Source organism: Haliotis cracherodii, unplaced genomic scaffold (assembly GCF_022045235.1).
Source record: "Haliotis cracherodii isolate W230 unplaced genomic scaffold, xgHalCrac1.p SCAF_16, whole genome shotgun sequence".
Lineage (NCBI taxonomy): Eukaryota > Metazoa > Mollusca > Gastropoda > Lepetellida > Haliotidae > Haliotis > Haliotis cracherodii.
The window spans coordinates 28,055,939-28,072,335 of NW_027266271.1; the positions used below are offsets into that span (position 1 = coordinate 28,055,939).

At 41.0% G+C, this 16,397-nt stretch overlaps 1 protein-coding gene across 1 annotated transcript; it reads left to right on the forward strand.

Annotated features, from left to right (window-relative positions):
• Window positions 1-1,075: 1,075 nt before the first annotated feature.
• Window positions 1,076-3,100, forward strand: LOC139463534 (C1q-related factor-like). Its single transcript, XM_071244803.1, has 2 exons — window positions 1,076-1,474; window positions 2,615-3,100. The coding sequence occupies exons 1-2, from the start codon at window positions 1,174-1,176 to the stop codon at window positions 3,016-3,018; spliced, it is 705 nt and encodes a 234-aa protein (XP_071100904.1). The 5' UTR covers window positions 1,076-1,173; the 3' UTR covers window positions 3,019-3,100.
• The last annotated feature ends 13,297 nt before the right edge of the window (window positions 3,101-16,397 follow it).

A 16,397-nucleotide genomic window follows, 5' to 3' on the forward strand; every position in this document is an offset into this window, starting at 1 on the left:
CGATCTTCTTCCATGACACAATGATTGACGTAACGTTCAGCTTGACGTCGGTACACTCGAATCCGTCCATCGCTGTGGCTGAGGTGAAAACGAGACTCGTCAGTGAATAGAACTTGTCCCCACTGCATGGCCGTCCAGCGTAGACCAGTGTAGACGTACTTGGCGGTGGTTTCCTGTCAAAATGGGACGTCTGGTGGGTCTTCTGGTGACAATCCCTGCACATCTGAGGCGACGACGTGCGGTTTGTGAAGATATTCGTCGAAGGCCAGGGATGCTTCTTGCAGTCATTGTTGCTGGCTGGAGTCGATTTCGTAGGTGTGTTGTCGAATCCAGTTGTCGATTATTGGTTACGCGTGGCCTGCTACTCCAAGGATGGTCACTGACTGCATTCGTCTGTTGCCAACGTTGCCATAAACACCAAATGGTGTTTCTGTGGACGTTAAATTGTCTTGTAACATCACGTTGACTCGATCCTGCTTCAAGCATACCAATGGCTCGCAGACGCTCATTTTCGGACAGGCGTGGCATTTCGTAATGTTGAATAATTGCGTAATTTTGTTGTTTTTCTGAGTGGTTGTTGTCAGCACGATGCTAAACAATGCATATGGAATCCCGTTAACGCACATGTTTTTTATACCCATTCTTGGGTAGTGAAATGCATGGGGCTTTTGCATGGAATGCATGCTTTTCTGTAACAGTTGCGTTTTTGTGACTTGATTCCATACATGTACTACAATATTGAAAACCAAACTTTTCTTGTTTGAAAAATGCACTAAAATATTGGTGTCACAGGAACTTTTGTTGTTGAGTATATTATGTTAACCTTCACTGAGGGCAGGTTTTTTTCTGGGCCGCGGGAGAAAGTGTTCTAGGGTCAATTCTGCTTTAAGATTCTGAGTAAAACAATTCTTGAGATTATCTATTTTGTATTAATTGATCTTCAAGTATCTTCTTAGCGTTATGTTTAACATAATTTACGTTTAGGATTGTATATGTGAGAGGTCAAGGATGCGGGTCGCGAGAGTGATGTACGACACAAGCTATTATATCAGGGCACTTGGTGGATACACTCGTGACTCGTACTGGGATAGCCAATGTTGTTGCAATGCGTCACACCAGGCACAAAGACATATACACACGCCAAGGACTCTCCAACGACATTTCTCAGTCAAGATGACCATGATGCGCTGTCTCCGTGTGCTGGTGTTGTGTGTGGTGACTGTCGCTGCCGCCGACCCCACCACCACACCCACACCCACCACCACCGCCACGCCTGTAGTGAACCACATACAGAACTGTTACATGGACAGTGAGACCACGAATGTGCTCCGACTGGAACGTGCGCTGCATGCTTTGTCTACTAAGGTGGAGTCGGTGGAGTCACAGCTGCGACAAAGCGAAGAAAGACTGTCATCGATGAAGTCAGAGCTAAGTGATAAGGATGCTTTCTTCAAGAATATTACCCGTTCTCTTGGTAAGTACAAAAACGCTGGGCTGCATTACAAGAGGGCTGTATCAATACGTTTAACACATAAACGAGTTGTCCATGTGTGTAAAGTAAAGAGTGTGAAGTGAGATATGATTTTAGTTGGTGTCCCCAACTATGGTACTAAGCCTGATGCATTCTTTTACCACTTTTGTCAGAACTATTGTCATGGACAAAGTCAGTATTATTTTTGTACATTTTTATTTTTTGAAATTATTTCATGTTAATAAGGTCTGTTGTTTAACGATGCCCTCAGTAATATTCAAACGGCATGTATATGAAGGCGGCGTGCAAATAAAGTCTGGACCAGACAATCTGGTGATTCACATCATGAGCGATAAACGCTGTCGGAGTACGATGACATGCAAGTCCGGTTCCTGACCCCCCGATCCATTTAGTGACCCGTAACTACAGATATAGGATGGTGACACATTTTAACCCAGAGTCCCCACAAGGCTTTCTTTACTGTTTATGTTGGATCCTGCATAACTATTTATCAGCTACATCTACAACACCAGATATTTTATTATTTAGAACATTAGCCTGATTTTCTGTGACACAAAAACACCTTGAATCAATGCAATTTTTGTGCAGGCAATTTCTTTCTTTTTGTCAAAAGTCCGAAACATATTTGATTAGTCAGGTAGCGTATTTCTTTCAAAAGTATGTTGTATAATATTAATGAAACAGTGTTCAAATTAATACAAAATATGCGAAACAAATACAAAAGTGCTTTCGTACCTGTAAACCTATCGTTCCAAAGATCATTTCAAACATCTTTTACCAGTAACTTAAATATTCAATCCATTCAGCACATCTACAATCCACAATGAACTGTATTGTTGAGTTACAGTAATACCAGATGCATACATATGTATTTAAGAAAGAATAATACAACATCACGTTTAAACACAGTACAAAAGAGCCTTAAAGAGCATTTAGCGGGAAATGAATTTGTCTCCTTGTATACCAGTCTCACCCTTTAAAGATTAATTCGAATGTTCTGTCTGGTCGAATGTCAATTCTGAAATTTTTCTTGTGGGGAATTTGATTCATTAAGGGATTACAGTGCAATTCCAACAGAAATTCTTGTCTAAAATTGAGGTTCTGATATTTTCTATATTTCAGCAACACAGGCAACTGATGTAGCATACGAGGTGTCTCTAAGTTCCGATACAAACCAGCCCCAGGAAACGCATCTGAAATTTGACCACATCTTGTACAACCAAGGCGATGCCTACAACAAGGCTACTGGTATTTTCACAGCGCCCGTGTCGGGCACGTATCTCTTTTGGGCATATGTTATGTCGAATGGAAAACCTAATATGGACGTCAGGATCCACAAAGATAAGAAGCTGATTGGTCTTGGTCACACTCGTTTGGGGTCTCAGTATGGCGTAGCATCCATCACCACAGCTACACACCTCCATGGCGGAGACCAGGTCTGGATGAGCATCAAAGGAACAGGCGTTGTTCCACTCAGGGGGGACGGATTCTCGAGTTATGGAGGGACGATCATACGCAGTAATTAAAGCAAAATACGTCGTCTCACGTCTGACCCTCGTCCGTTGTTGGAACAACAGTGACATATCAAGTCATCTTAATCATTGTTTTATTCTGTGAAATTATCATAAAGTAATAAGCCACTGCAAATTCACACCGAAACATGTACACTGGTCAATAATAAATATGTGGTATCAAGTCCTTGTCTGTTGTTGGAGCTGAGGTGAGGTGAAATGGGGTTTAACGTCGCGTCCAAGATTATTGCACTTATATAGCGACGTGCATGTACGTGTGTGTGTGTGTGTGTGTGTGTGTGTGTGTGTGTCTGCTTGTACTAGACCGGACAGATGCCGATTTATAGTGACATCCCACTGAGATACCATGCCGCAGTTTAACATGAATACCTCACTCAGACACAGTATACCGACTCCGAGCCGATGAGTTCTTGCTTTAACCCCTTAATACCTAGCGCCAGACAGGGCAACAACAAGTACCATCGTTTTACGTATTTTGGTAAGACTCGGCCGGGATCGAACACCGGAGCGTCTGTTGTTGGAACAGCAGTAACATGTCAATTTATGATTTCTGCCAAATACATTATCGCTGTTTTTGTTTTTGTGTTTAACACCCCATTCAGCAAGATTCGATCTATATTGCAATCTGTAAATATTCGAGTCTGGACCAGACATTCCAGTGATTGACACATGAACATCGATATACGCAGTTGGGATACGATGGCATTCATTAACCAAGTTATCTGATAAAGGAGCAAGAGGTAGCTCTGAAACGTCGTGACAAAGAATAAATGAAGTTGTTACCAAAAAGTGTCATATATTCAAGTCTTGGGGATTTTCACCTGGCAAATATAGGGTGGCCTGTGGATAATAACGGATGGACTTGCCATACCAGTGTTAATAGCACGATCAACGCCCCACACCTAGGTGGTACAATAACAAAATGTATAGTTTGTTAAAGAACATGCCCAAAATGAATAGTTTGTAGGCAGTGTTAAAAAAGAATAGGTTTTTTTTAAATACATAACCAAATTATTAACAAGGTAATAGCCAAGCGTCATAATTCTGTGTTAATAGTGAAAATAGATAAATTGTTTGATGGTACTCAGTAAAAAAATTGTTTGTCGGATATAGCTGGGGAAAATAGAACTGAAAGTCAAATGGATTCTCCCTTACATTACAACATTGCCTCACCAGGAAGCAAGGACACATAGCAAAACTAAAAAGTTTGGCCAAAACAGACTCCATTGAGTTAGAAAAAAGACCGAAAGGTTCTGAATTTGATTCCTGCAAACAAGAGAATTGATACTTAGCTTACAAAAAACTTGCTCTTAATGTTCCACAATATTTCAAATTTCAGGACCACTTACAGTTTCGTTTACCTATACGAACTTCTTAAGTTGTTCAGTTAGAGCAACGTGTTGCAGAATGTGGACTTGGCAGCTCATGATGTACAGTCCTCAATTTGTTGCTGCGCTAATGTGACTGCAAATAATCACAGCAGACGTATGTATTGTTGGCGATAACGATCTTTGGCCCAAAGTATACTCTAGCAAAAAGTAGGGGATCGTGATGTTGTATTAAACCAAAGGTAAGTGTTGGCGACAAACATCCTATGCAAGAACGTTTATGTCTGTAAAACAAAACACCAAAACACTTTCACTTGTTTGCACGTGCCGTACACAGTAGCGCCACACGTGCGTAGGCTGGCATTCCTGATTTTGACACTTTCAAGGAAGGTCGAATCATTTCTGTACACAATTATTTCTGTCAATCTTATTGATTCTGCTTATCAAACGGTTGTGATTTTTCTTGCTTTTATTCAAGAAAACAAAACACCAAAACACATTCAATAGTTTGCACGTGCCGTACACAGTGGGTTAACATGTGTGTAGGCTGCCATTCCTTATTTTGACACTTTCAAGGAAGGTCGATTAATCTCTGTGCACAATTACTTCTGTCAATTTTATTGATCCTGCTTATCAAACGGTTGTGATTTTCTTGCTTTTATTCATTGTTTGTGTATGAACTAGCGGTGTGGATAGTTTACGGGCTACTGGCATGGGCTGTTGCTGGAAATGGGCTATTGCTATTACGGGATGAGGCAGGAAACTGGCAGCGTTCAGTGGCCAATACGTTCCATGTTTCACAGGCTGTGGTAAGCAGACAATGGGACAGGCACCAATAAAGCCAAATTGTTGACGATCGACCCCGTTCAACTCATCACCCCTCACCCCTCACCCCTCACCCCAAACCAACTTAAATTCATATAAACCCCGCCAAAGCCCCTCTCCCAGTCTGCTCCAGAGACACTGTCCACTACAACACGGCCCAGTACCTAGCCCGCCTAATCGCACCTCTTGGGAAGACTGCCAAGTCCTTTGTGGCAGATTCGTCTGAATTCTGCAAGAAGATCCACGACACCCCCGACAGGCACCTTTATCAGCTGTGACGTTGTCGATCTGTTCACTAATGTACCCCGGGACGAAGCCTATGATATCATCAGAACCCGCATCGATAAAATCTATCCATCCCTAGACACCCGCCTAACAACTGACAGCATCATCTGGAGAGATTACATCTATCAGCATACCCACGGCCTCACAATGAGGTCCCCACTATCACCCTTGATCACCAAGATATTTATGACCCACCTAGAACATCTCGCATAACCCCATCTGCTGGTTCCGCAAAGTAGATGACACCTTTGTCATTCTACATCCCAACAATGACCCCAAAACCCACGAATGCAGTTCACATGGAGGAAGAAGCCAATCGTCAACAACCCTTCCTTGGTGTACTTGCATAGAAAGACCACAAAAGCAAACTCCAGACCACTGTGTACCGGAAACCAACCCACACAGATCAATATCTTCACTATGCCTCCAACCATCCACCTCAAGTCAAGAGAGGAATCATCTCAACCCTTACAAGACGAGCTCACAACATCTGCTCTATGAAGCAACATCTTACCACTGAACTAAGCCACCTCAAACAAGTGTTCACGCAGTACAACCACTACCCTGAGCAACTAGTACAACAGACGACACAGAACATCACTTAGAAAGAACACTCAGAAACCTCCCCGTCAACAACCTGCACCCTTTGTGATCAGGCTCCCTGCTTTGGAACAGTTAGCCACGAAATCCAGAGACTCTTAAAGAAACAGGCCAACATTAATGTAGTTTTCAAAGAAATCACAGCATTCAGAACACAATTAAAGCTACGGGAAAACCACCATCCAGCCACAAGCTAGAACCATCAGAAGCAGTTCCGTGCAATTGTGGAGAAGCCTATAATGGCGAAACATCTTGGCCCCTTAAACCCGAATTAGAGAACATCAAAGTTCAGTCTCCACATATGACTCTAAATCAGCTCTATCAGACCATATCCGGGACAACCCAAGCCACAGCATTTAGTGGGACAAAGTCAAAGCCCTTACTACCAACCTCAAAGACCAAATCAGAAAACTGCTCGAAGTTATCAACATGAAAAGAGTTCAAGCATCAATCAACCGTGGCCAAGGCTACTACATACCACAAGCGTACCACCAATTTATCGAAGACCCACAATCAGACATAATCCTTCAATATGTTTTACCCTTCTGTGTACCTAACAGAATCTCCACTCCACCAGTGTAACTGCATCTTATACCCTCTCAACTGTTTAAACACTGCCTCCTATCCTGTATACATACTTGTCAACCATACTCTGTACATCACTTGCTTGATAACGGTGTTAGAACCTACACCGAAACGTCGCTCCTAATTGTAATTAAGAAGTTGTTCATCCATATATCTTATCCTTACTTCTAAATGCCTCTCGAAGAAGAGGACAAGAGTACAGGACCGATTAATACGAAACTAGGTTCTACTAAATAGAATGGCTGCAATTGCTTTCATCTGGCTACTGGGGTACGAGTTACGGGTCAGACGATTAGAAATCGTCTCCATGGAGCTCGTCTCCCTTCTAGACAGATTGGAGTACTGTGGAAAACAGTGACATAGAATCAGAATCAGCTGTCTTGTGACGAGGGTGTTCTTATGTTTGAGTATAGTCATGATCTACAGCATCATGTGAGAACACAATGTCCCGTAAACAGAGGGCAACCTCTAGATATACTCCGAAACGTTGTGTTCCTCATAATACAGAAGTTGACATCCATAAATTCTTTTGATAGATCTAGAATAGCAAACCCTGCATAAACAGGTTGGTAAAGGTATAGAGTGTGTCCAGTGGCCAGGTCAGAATTAAACTTTGTAATGAAGTGGGTTTGGCACATAGGTTTCTGAACAGTTTACATGAGTTGATCAATTCTACATTTACATGTTTTCTCACATTCATTATTGAACGTCCAAGACATGAGTTATTAAAGAGTTTGAAAAGCACTTAATCTGCTTCATTATTTTTACTTACTTTCTCATTTCCGTATTGAAATCAATGAAAGGTTTCAATCAGGAAAACTGTTTAAATTGAATGGCCCTATGGATATAATCAGCATCATTCCGTTTAAGGTGGAATGGTAAATTTCTGCATTGCAACCCATACTTTGATTTATTCAAAATATTTGGAACTATTTTTTTTACTTCATAGTTTTTCTCCATGTTGCCAGCAAGACAATCAGTCTGTCTCTTTTCATTGCTATCCCAATGTTTTATCAGATGATGTGAATCATAGCCTTTGAGGTTATGGAAAATGACAGCAATGAAGTACTCTAGTCGCTTACTATATTTGTTCTTTTGCCTTTTGATTTTGGAAACTGAAATTGTAGGCCCCTCGACAGGTAACAGTGAGATGATCACGGTCTCGAACAGGGTCGGTACCTAACTCTTTCCGACAAATATCGCAGCCATTTGAAAGTCTTTTTCTTCCTGAGAAGACAGATTCATAAGTTTGTTTGTTTGTTGTTTAACACCGCGCTCAGCAATGTCCTGTTGTTTTTCCTTCTTTACATGCTGAATGACATTGGCTCCCCTAGGAATGAGAGAACATTTGTTGTATCTGGGATCAGAGGACACAACTTGAACCCAGTAACATGTTTCTGATATTGTAAACAATATTGTACGAGAAGAGGTTGGAATCCGTGGCAGCCACGAATCTTTCTAGTAATGGATTCTAAGTCGCAGTATATCACACAGGTACACACATTTGACAACATATATGATTAAGCCTGTCCCATCTTTCTTCCTCAGTTTGTGGTACTTTGACCTTCTCTGACCTACTCTGTCCTACATAGTAAGGTGTATGCATCTCCAACAGGTCCTTGTTACTGAACCTGTGCAATGGAATGTTTTATGTTCACGTGTAGTCCTGTCTTCCATTAAACGACGCTTGTTTCTAATAAGACAGAATCTCTCTTTCCTTCCTTACTCAGTAATAATGTCTATCCGGGTGGAAAATATGAACTTTGATATATGTGAAGGAAATACCCCATTGTTCTCACCCCAAGCTAATACATTGGTTGGAATGCCATTTTGTTTCTCAAACTTTGAAGTTTGAGATATGGGGACGGACATACCTATTCCATTCATATTTAGTTCTGATTCATAAGGGGCACGGGTTGCCCAATGGTCTAAGGCGCCGCGATTCGCTGTGAGAGTTGCGTCCCTTGGGTACGCCAGAAACCTATGATTGTGGGTTCGAATCCCGGTTCACCCCGATTATGTTTCTAGGTTTGTCAGCACCATATCCGTGCTCGTGGTTTCACCGAAGTGGTAAACGTCTGAGACCTGCTTCACTTCGGGCTTTTCCCCCACATTAAGCTGACAGGCCGTGATATAACTGGAATACTGTTAAAAGCAGCGTTAAACCAAACTCACTCACTCTGATTAATAATTTCTGTATGTGCTTTATCCCGATGTTGTGCTCTATCCACTGGATAACAATACATTTTTTATCTTCGTTATATAATGTTAACAATAGCTCTTTGTCCTTCATTTTGTAGACCCGTGAAGATTCCGGGATAGAATAGGTCTTCAGCAACCCATGCTTGCCGTAAAAGGTGACTATGCTTGTCGTAAAAGGCGACTAACGGGATCGGGTGGTCTGGCTCGCTGACTTGGTTAATGTATGTCATCGATCCCAATTGCGTAGATCGATGCTCATGATGTCAGTCACTGGATTGTCTCCTCCAGACTCGATTATTTACAGACCGCCGTCATATAGCTGGAATATTGCTGAGTGCGGCGTTAATCAACAAACCAAACCAAACCTTCATTTTGTAGGGAGAGGAATGTAACTGCAGGCAGCCTAGGATCATATTCAGCCGTGTTATCGTGTGAAAGAACAATATCATCCAACATCCGCCCACGACCCTCAGCTTGAAACTCTTGTCTCGCACTGTTTAATTTCTGGTGATCCTCTGCAATTCGTTTGTTAATCTCAGCTGCATTCAAGGCTACAAAATTAGCACTTCCGAGGATAGGTTCACCTAAAATAGACTCATTGTTTTCATCATACTTGATAAATCCAAGTTTCAATGAACCATTTCATACTTTTTTTCATCTTCAGACAATCGTGTAGTATACTCACAACAGACGATTGCTCATCTGCCCAAAACTGTAACATATCTAAACTATTCAAACCATTTGGGACCGCCTCCGTGGTCTAGTGGTAGATCCCCGGCCGCGTCATACCAAAATTTGTTAAAAATGGTACTTATTGTTACCCTGTCTGGCGCTCGGCATTAAGGGCTTAAACAAGGACTGGTCGACTCGGAGTCAGTATACTTTGTCCGAGTTGCATGGAATCTCAGTGGGCTAGCACTATAATTCGGCATCAGTCCGGACTAGTACAAGCACACACACACACACACACACACACACACACACACACACACACACACACACACACACACACACACACACACACACACACACACACACACACATGCATTGCCGTCGCTATAAAAGTTCAATAATCATGGACGCGATGTTAAACCCAATTTCACCTCACCTCACCTCACCTCAAAGCGTTTGGAGTGAGAGTGGTTGTTGAGACGGCCCCTTGGAGATTTGTTTGTTTGTTGTTTAACGCGACACACAGCAATAGTCCAGCTATATGACGTCTGGACCAGACTTTCCAGTGACTGACATCATGAGCATCGATCCACGCAACTGGGATACGATGACATGCATCAACCAAGTCAGTGAGCCTGACCACCCGATCCCGTTAGTCGCCTCTTACAACAAGCATAGTCACCTTATACGACAACCATGTGTTGCTGAAGACCAGTTCTAACGCGCCCCCTTGGAGAGCTGACCTTTGACCTCCTCCAAACTTACACAGCCGTCACACAGCTATTCTTGGGGAATGTAGTACCTCTCAGGAAGAGAGGTCAACGACACAGGACAGGATGTACACTCGCGTTCACTCGACCTGAATGCTTTCGAGACAGCTTTCCGGGGAGTAAGCATTGTGGTAGACTAACATCTAGTCTCTGCAAAAAACAGTTGTTAAACTATAGTTATAAAATATAATAGAAAGGAGGCCAGAGAAATCATTTTCAGATACTGATACTGCAGGAATCTAAAAGTGCCAAACATTATAGACTTGTATGGGCTGAATTGGCTATATTTGTATCAGGGGATTGTATGATAGACTACCATTTTTTTCAAATCTAGATGTTTGAGTGCTGTTGGTTGTCCAGGCATAAACGATCGTGTTGTGTAGAGTGAGTGAGTTAATATTTAACGTCACATCGGCAATATTTCAGCCATATCGTGACGAGAATTAATACATTAATAACATATAAGTATATATACTTTATAAAAAAAAACTGTCAGCAAAGGACAGTACAATAACTAGAATATCACAGAGTGTATTAAAACTAGTTGAGGAACATATAAAAGCAGAAAGAATTAACAACACAATATAAAAATGGGCTAGAGATCGTCAGTAACTAAAGGGAGATCACCATAGCAGGGACCATGGGGACTTACAGTGCCTTTGCTTCCTGCACGGGCCCTGGCTGGATTTATATCATCCCTTCAGTCACTGGCAATAGTTTACCAGTTAAGCCTTAGATTAAAATGACAAAAATACTACGTTTTAAAATTCTGGTATGTATAACAATACATTGAATGATGTGGGACTTACATACCCTCTTAGGGGGACAATAATTTTACGCTACTTCAACCCCCTTCGAGGGTACAGCCACTAACAATCTAAGTTATATATTAGCACTACCAATATATAAAAACATATTACGTACATCAAAATTTATGGATTAAATCAATTTCCTTTAAAAAGTGCAATACTAAATGAGAATGAACTTGACTAAAAAGGTCCTTGACTGTTTTGACACTATAATATTTATCCCTTGTGATGGAAAAATCAATGCAGTCAAGCAGGACATGCTTGACCGTGATTCTTTCATCACAAGGGACACAAAACGGAGGATCCTCACCTTTTAATATATGCTCATGTGTATATCTGCTGTGGCCAATACGACATCGTCGCATTATGACCTCTTCAAATCTGGACTGACAGCCCAAGTAGGTGTAACCGATAGTTGGTTTAATTTCATGTAATTTATTGATACCTACTTGGGTGTCCCACTTCTTTTGCATTAGATCACGGATGTAAGATCTAATCACGGGTTTATAATCAGTGTATGGAATAAGAAGTGGTGTCACAGATTTGTTGAGTGCTGCCTTTGCAGCAGCATCAGCCATTGTGTTACCAATGATACCAACATGGCTTGGTAACCAACAAAAGACGATGTCATATTGGCCAGTCGCAAGATCATTAAATAATTCTATAATTTCGTGTAAAAGTGGATGTTCATATGAAATATTCTTAATGGCTTGAAGACAAGAAAGGGAATCAGAAAATATGATGAAGTTATTATGTTTGGACTGAGTATTTATATATTTGAGAGCTGTTAATATTGCCTGCGATTCTGCTGTAAAAATGGAACTTTCATTTGGTAATCTGGATGATATGGTTCTGGACCCAAGGACGGTGGCGCAAGCAACTGCGTCACCATCCTTGGATCCATCTGTAAATATAGACTTGTAAGTATTGTATGCACTTCTTAATTGATTATACTCTTGCTGATACATGAGTTGATTGGTGTCTGATTTCTTTAGTGCCGTTAATGAAAGATCTACCTGTGGCTTTACTACAGGAGGAGACGAGAGTATTTAAGTCGGGAGATATGATTGTGAGATCAATATTTGCAGCAGAAATGTCAGGTTGTATTCTTACTCCAAGGGGTGGAACAAGCAACGGTTTCTTATGATAGAGGTCTACATGATGAGGATGAAAAACGCAGTCATATTCAGGATTTGATTGATTTGAATATAGTTTCGTGATGTACTGTAAAGATAATTTTAGGCGGCGGTCTTTAAGGGATGGCTCATCAGCTTCAACATACAGACTAGATATAGGAGATGTGCGGAAGGCACCCAGGCAAAGCCTGAGTCCTTGATGATGGATAGAATCAAGCAGTTTTAAGTTACTTTTGCAAGCTCCACCATACATGATGGAGCCATAATCCAGTTTGGAGCGTATGAGAGCTCTGTATAGTTGAAGGAGAGTTTTCTGATCCCCTCCCCACTTTGCGTTGGAGACAACTTTCAAAAGGTCAAGTGCCTTCAGGCATTTAGTCTTTAAATACTTGATATGAGGCAAAAAGGTTAAATGATGGTCAAAAATAATGCCTAAGAACTTGGCCTCCTTTACAACTTTAATAGGAGTGCCATCTAAAACTAGATCTGGGTCCTTGTGAGGCTTGTACTGTCTACAAAAATGTATACAATTAGTTTTAGATTTTGAAAATCTAAAACCATTTTCTAATGACCACTTTTGGATTTTGTTTAGGCATAATTGTAGTTGCCTTTCAATAGTATTCATATTTTTACCACGACAGGAAATATTAAAATCATCCACGAATAAAGATCCATCAATGGAATCGTTTAAAACCTTAGACAGGCTATTTATTTTTATACTAAACAGTGTGACAGACAAAATACTGCCTTGTGGGACACCCTGATCCTGACTATAATGATCAGACAGGGTAGAACCCACGCGGACCTGAAACTGTCTGTCAGTTAAAAACTTGGATATAAATTGAGGCAAACGGCCTCGCAATCCAAAGTCATGTAAATCTTTTAAAATGCCATGCTTCCATGTAGTGTCATATGCTTTTTCCAGATCGAAAAAGATAGACACTGCATGCTGTTTGTTAACAATGGCATTCTTAACGAATGACTCCAATCTAACTAAATGGTCAATGGTACTACGATTTTTACGGAATCCACATTGAATATTTGTAATTAAATTATTGGATTCTAAGTACCATGTTAATCTATTATTGACCATGCGTTCCATGGTTTTCCAAACGCAACTAGTCAATGAAATTGGTCTATAATTTGATGGATCGGTATGATCCCGTCCAGGTTTCGGTATAGGAACAACAATGGCATCACGCCACGAAGAAGGAAATTTTCCGGATGTCCATATATCATCAAATATGAAAAGTAAGGTTTCCAAACATGATTCTGGTAAATGTTTCAGGAGTTGATAATGTATGTTATCAGCCCCTGAAGCAGTATCATGAGCTTGCCCAAGGGCAGTAAGGAGCTCATGAATAGAAAAGACTTCATTATAATCTTCCCCGTTATCTGAATTAAAATTAATAGGTTTCTTTTCCTGCTGCTTTTTATATTTTTGAAATTTAGGTACATAGTTAGACGAGGAGGAATGCTCAGCTAGAGTTTCACCCAGTTTATTTGCAATATCTGATTTATCAGTTAATAACTGATCGCCATTTTTAAGATGATGTATGCTTGATTTATTACCCTTACCTTTAATTTTCTGAATCATGTTCCACACCTTGGACATCGGCGTGCGTGAATTTATTTTGGACACATAATTTTGCCAAGATTGGCGTTTGTTTTGTTTAAAAGTACGCCTGGTTTTAGCATTGACAATTTTGAATTGATTTAGATTATGGACCATAGGATGGCGTCGGAGTACTTTTCAGCCTTTTTCCTTGCCTTCCTTGCTTGTTTGCAGTCGTTGATAAACCATGGTTTTCGAATGTGAGGATTTGCGGAGGACTTCGGGATACATTCTTCAGCTATTTTATTCAGTTCGTCAGAGAAAGGTTGGATAGGGTCAGGAACATTGAGAAATATTTCAGGTTTTAGTGTGGTAGTACAAAGTATTTCATATGAAGCCCAGTTGGCCTTAGTAAAATTCCATCTCGATGACGGAGGTACATCAGAAGGTGACACAGATTTTAAGACAGTAGGAAAATGGTCACTTCCACAAAGGTGGACTGACCATTCAAATTCACTTAGTAAATCAGAATCGACAACTGACAAGTCCAGACAAGAATATGTTCCAGTTGCAGGATGGAGATACGTTTCAGAACCATCATTGAAAATACATAAGTCGTTATTAATGAAAAAATCCTCCAATAATTTACCTTTTGAATTGCTGTCATTACTACCCCAAAGTGGGTTATGGCCATTCAAATCTCCCATGATAACACAGGGCTTAGGGAGTTGGTCATAAAGTGCCTGAAGATCGGACTGTCGCAGAGAATAAGATGGTGGAATGTATAAAGAACACAAAGTAAAAACAATATTCAATGTTATACGTACTGCAACAGCCTGAAGAGGGGTATGGAGAGGAACAGGATTGTGAATTATGCCCTGCCTCACCAAAACAGAAGATCCTCCAGTTACCTTATCCCCTGGTGGAGAAAAGCTATGGTAAGAATCGTCTTAAATCAAAATTATCAGTAGTTTTGAGGAAGGTTTCCTGTAGACAAAAGGCGGATGGCTTGAAATCTTGAATTAATAGCTGAAGATCATTAAAATTGTTCCGAAATCCTCTACAATTCCATTGTATTAAATTAAAAGAGCAACTCATGGAGGCTCAATTGGAGATCGTGAGCGGGGGAAAAGGTCCTCTACGCTGTATTGGGAGCGATGGAGTGACCTCCATATCTAGAGATTCAAAGGTGTTATGAACCTCCAGAGGAACATTTAATGACAAAGGCTCCTCAACATGTTTAAGGGCCTTTGCTTCTTTCCTTCTTTGTTGTTTTTTTCTTTGTTTGTAAGTTGTCTAGTAAGTTTCATTTCAGGTACACAGTCTGGTTGGATAACAGGTTCTGGCAAAGGCAGCTTCTGGCAGCGGTTCAGTTTGTGCAGCTGATGAAGGGCAGATGTCAGCATCTATTTGATACAGAATTTTCTGATCTGTGGATAACCAGCTAATAGCTGTTTGACAGCTATTATCAGCCTTGAGCGGAGAAGAGGAGATTGCAGCAGAATACGTACGTGAAGAAGTGGAAGAGGTTGATTCACTTGTAACCAACTTCTTCGCATCTGTAAATGAAATATCATTTGTGTATTTCAGTTTTAGTATTTTTGTCTGTGTCACAAAAGAGGGACATGATTTGGAGGTTGACATATGGTCACCACTACAGTTTGCACATTTGATAGTATCTGAGCAGTCTGTGCTATCATGGGTCTTACTGCAGCGGGAGCAAACTTGGGGATGGCGACAGGATTTGGCTCCATGTCCAAACTGTTGACATTTAAAACAACGGAGTGGATTTGGTATATATACATCCACTCCGATGTTGAAATAACCGGCTTTAATGGAGGAAGGAAGCTTCGTGAGGGTAAATGTGAAAAGGTACGTAGTTGTTTTAATGATAGTATCACCATCTTTCCTGGTGAACCGTTTCACAGAAGATACACCTTGAGATTTCAATTCTGCAACAATCTCTTCTTCAGACATGTCTTCATGCAGGCACTTCTTCAGGCACTGTGCACGGTCACGTACAATGCCTCTACAGGAATTGAGGGTTTTGTGCACAGAGACAACAATATCTGTATTTGCAAAATGGTGGGCTTTGAGTAGATTCAGTGATTGCTGTCTCCTCGCGCATTCCACAAGCAGGGAACCAGACCGGAGACGAGTAACATTTTTCACTGTACCACAAATACCTTCAATAGATTTGGAAACTACAAAGGGGTTGAGTTTGAGAGGCTCACCATCAACCCCTTCAACAACCAGAAATCGTGGCCAAGAATCGATGTTTTGTACAGATTCCTCAGCAGAAAGTATTGCAGTATCTGTATCAATATGCCTTCTTTTATTTTTTGATCGAGAACCAGAAAACTGTGGGGTATCCATAATGGAAGAAATGATATTCAACAACCCTGCTCCCCACCCACCATGGAGTGTCTACAAGGACGGTGCTGCAGTGGAAGCCGACTGCAAACACCAGGGTTACAAGGGTGCTATACACTAGCAGAAAAGACACAGGTAGCTAAAATTGTCAAACAGAATAAAAGTAAGGCTGGTTCCGCCCTAGACAGTTATCTGATGACAAATAGAACCCGGAGGTCAATAATGCCAGATTG

Excerpts from the sequence above, each read along its gene's own strand:
- LOC139463534 (XM_071244803.1), top strand. The coding sequence starts at position 1,174 with ATGACCATGATGCGCTGTCTCCGTGTGCTGGTGTTGTGTGTGGTGACT. Across the intron at positions 1,475-2,614 it reads GAATATTACCCGTTCTCTTG|CAACACAGGCAACTGATGTA; the intron begins GTAAGTACAAAA and ends TCTATATTTCAG.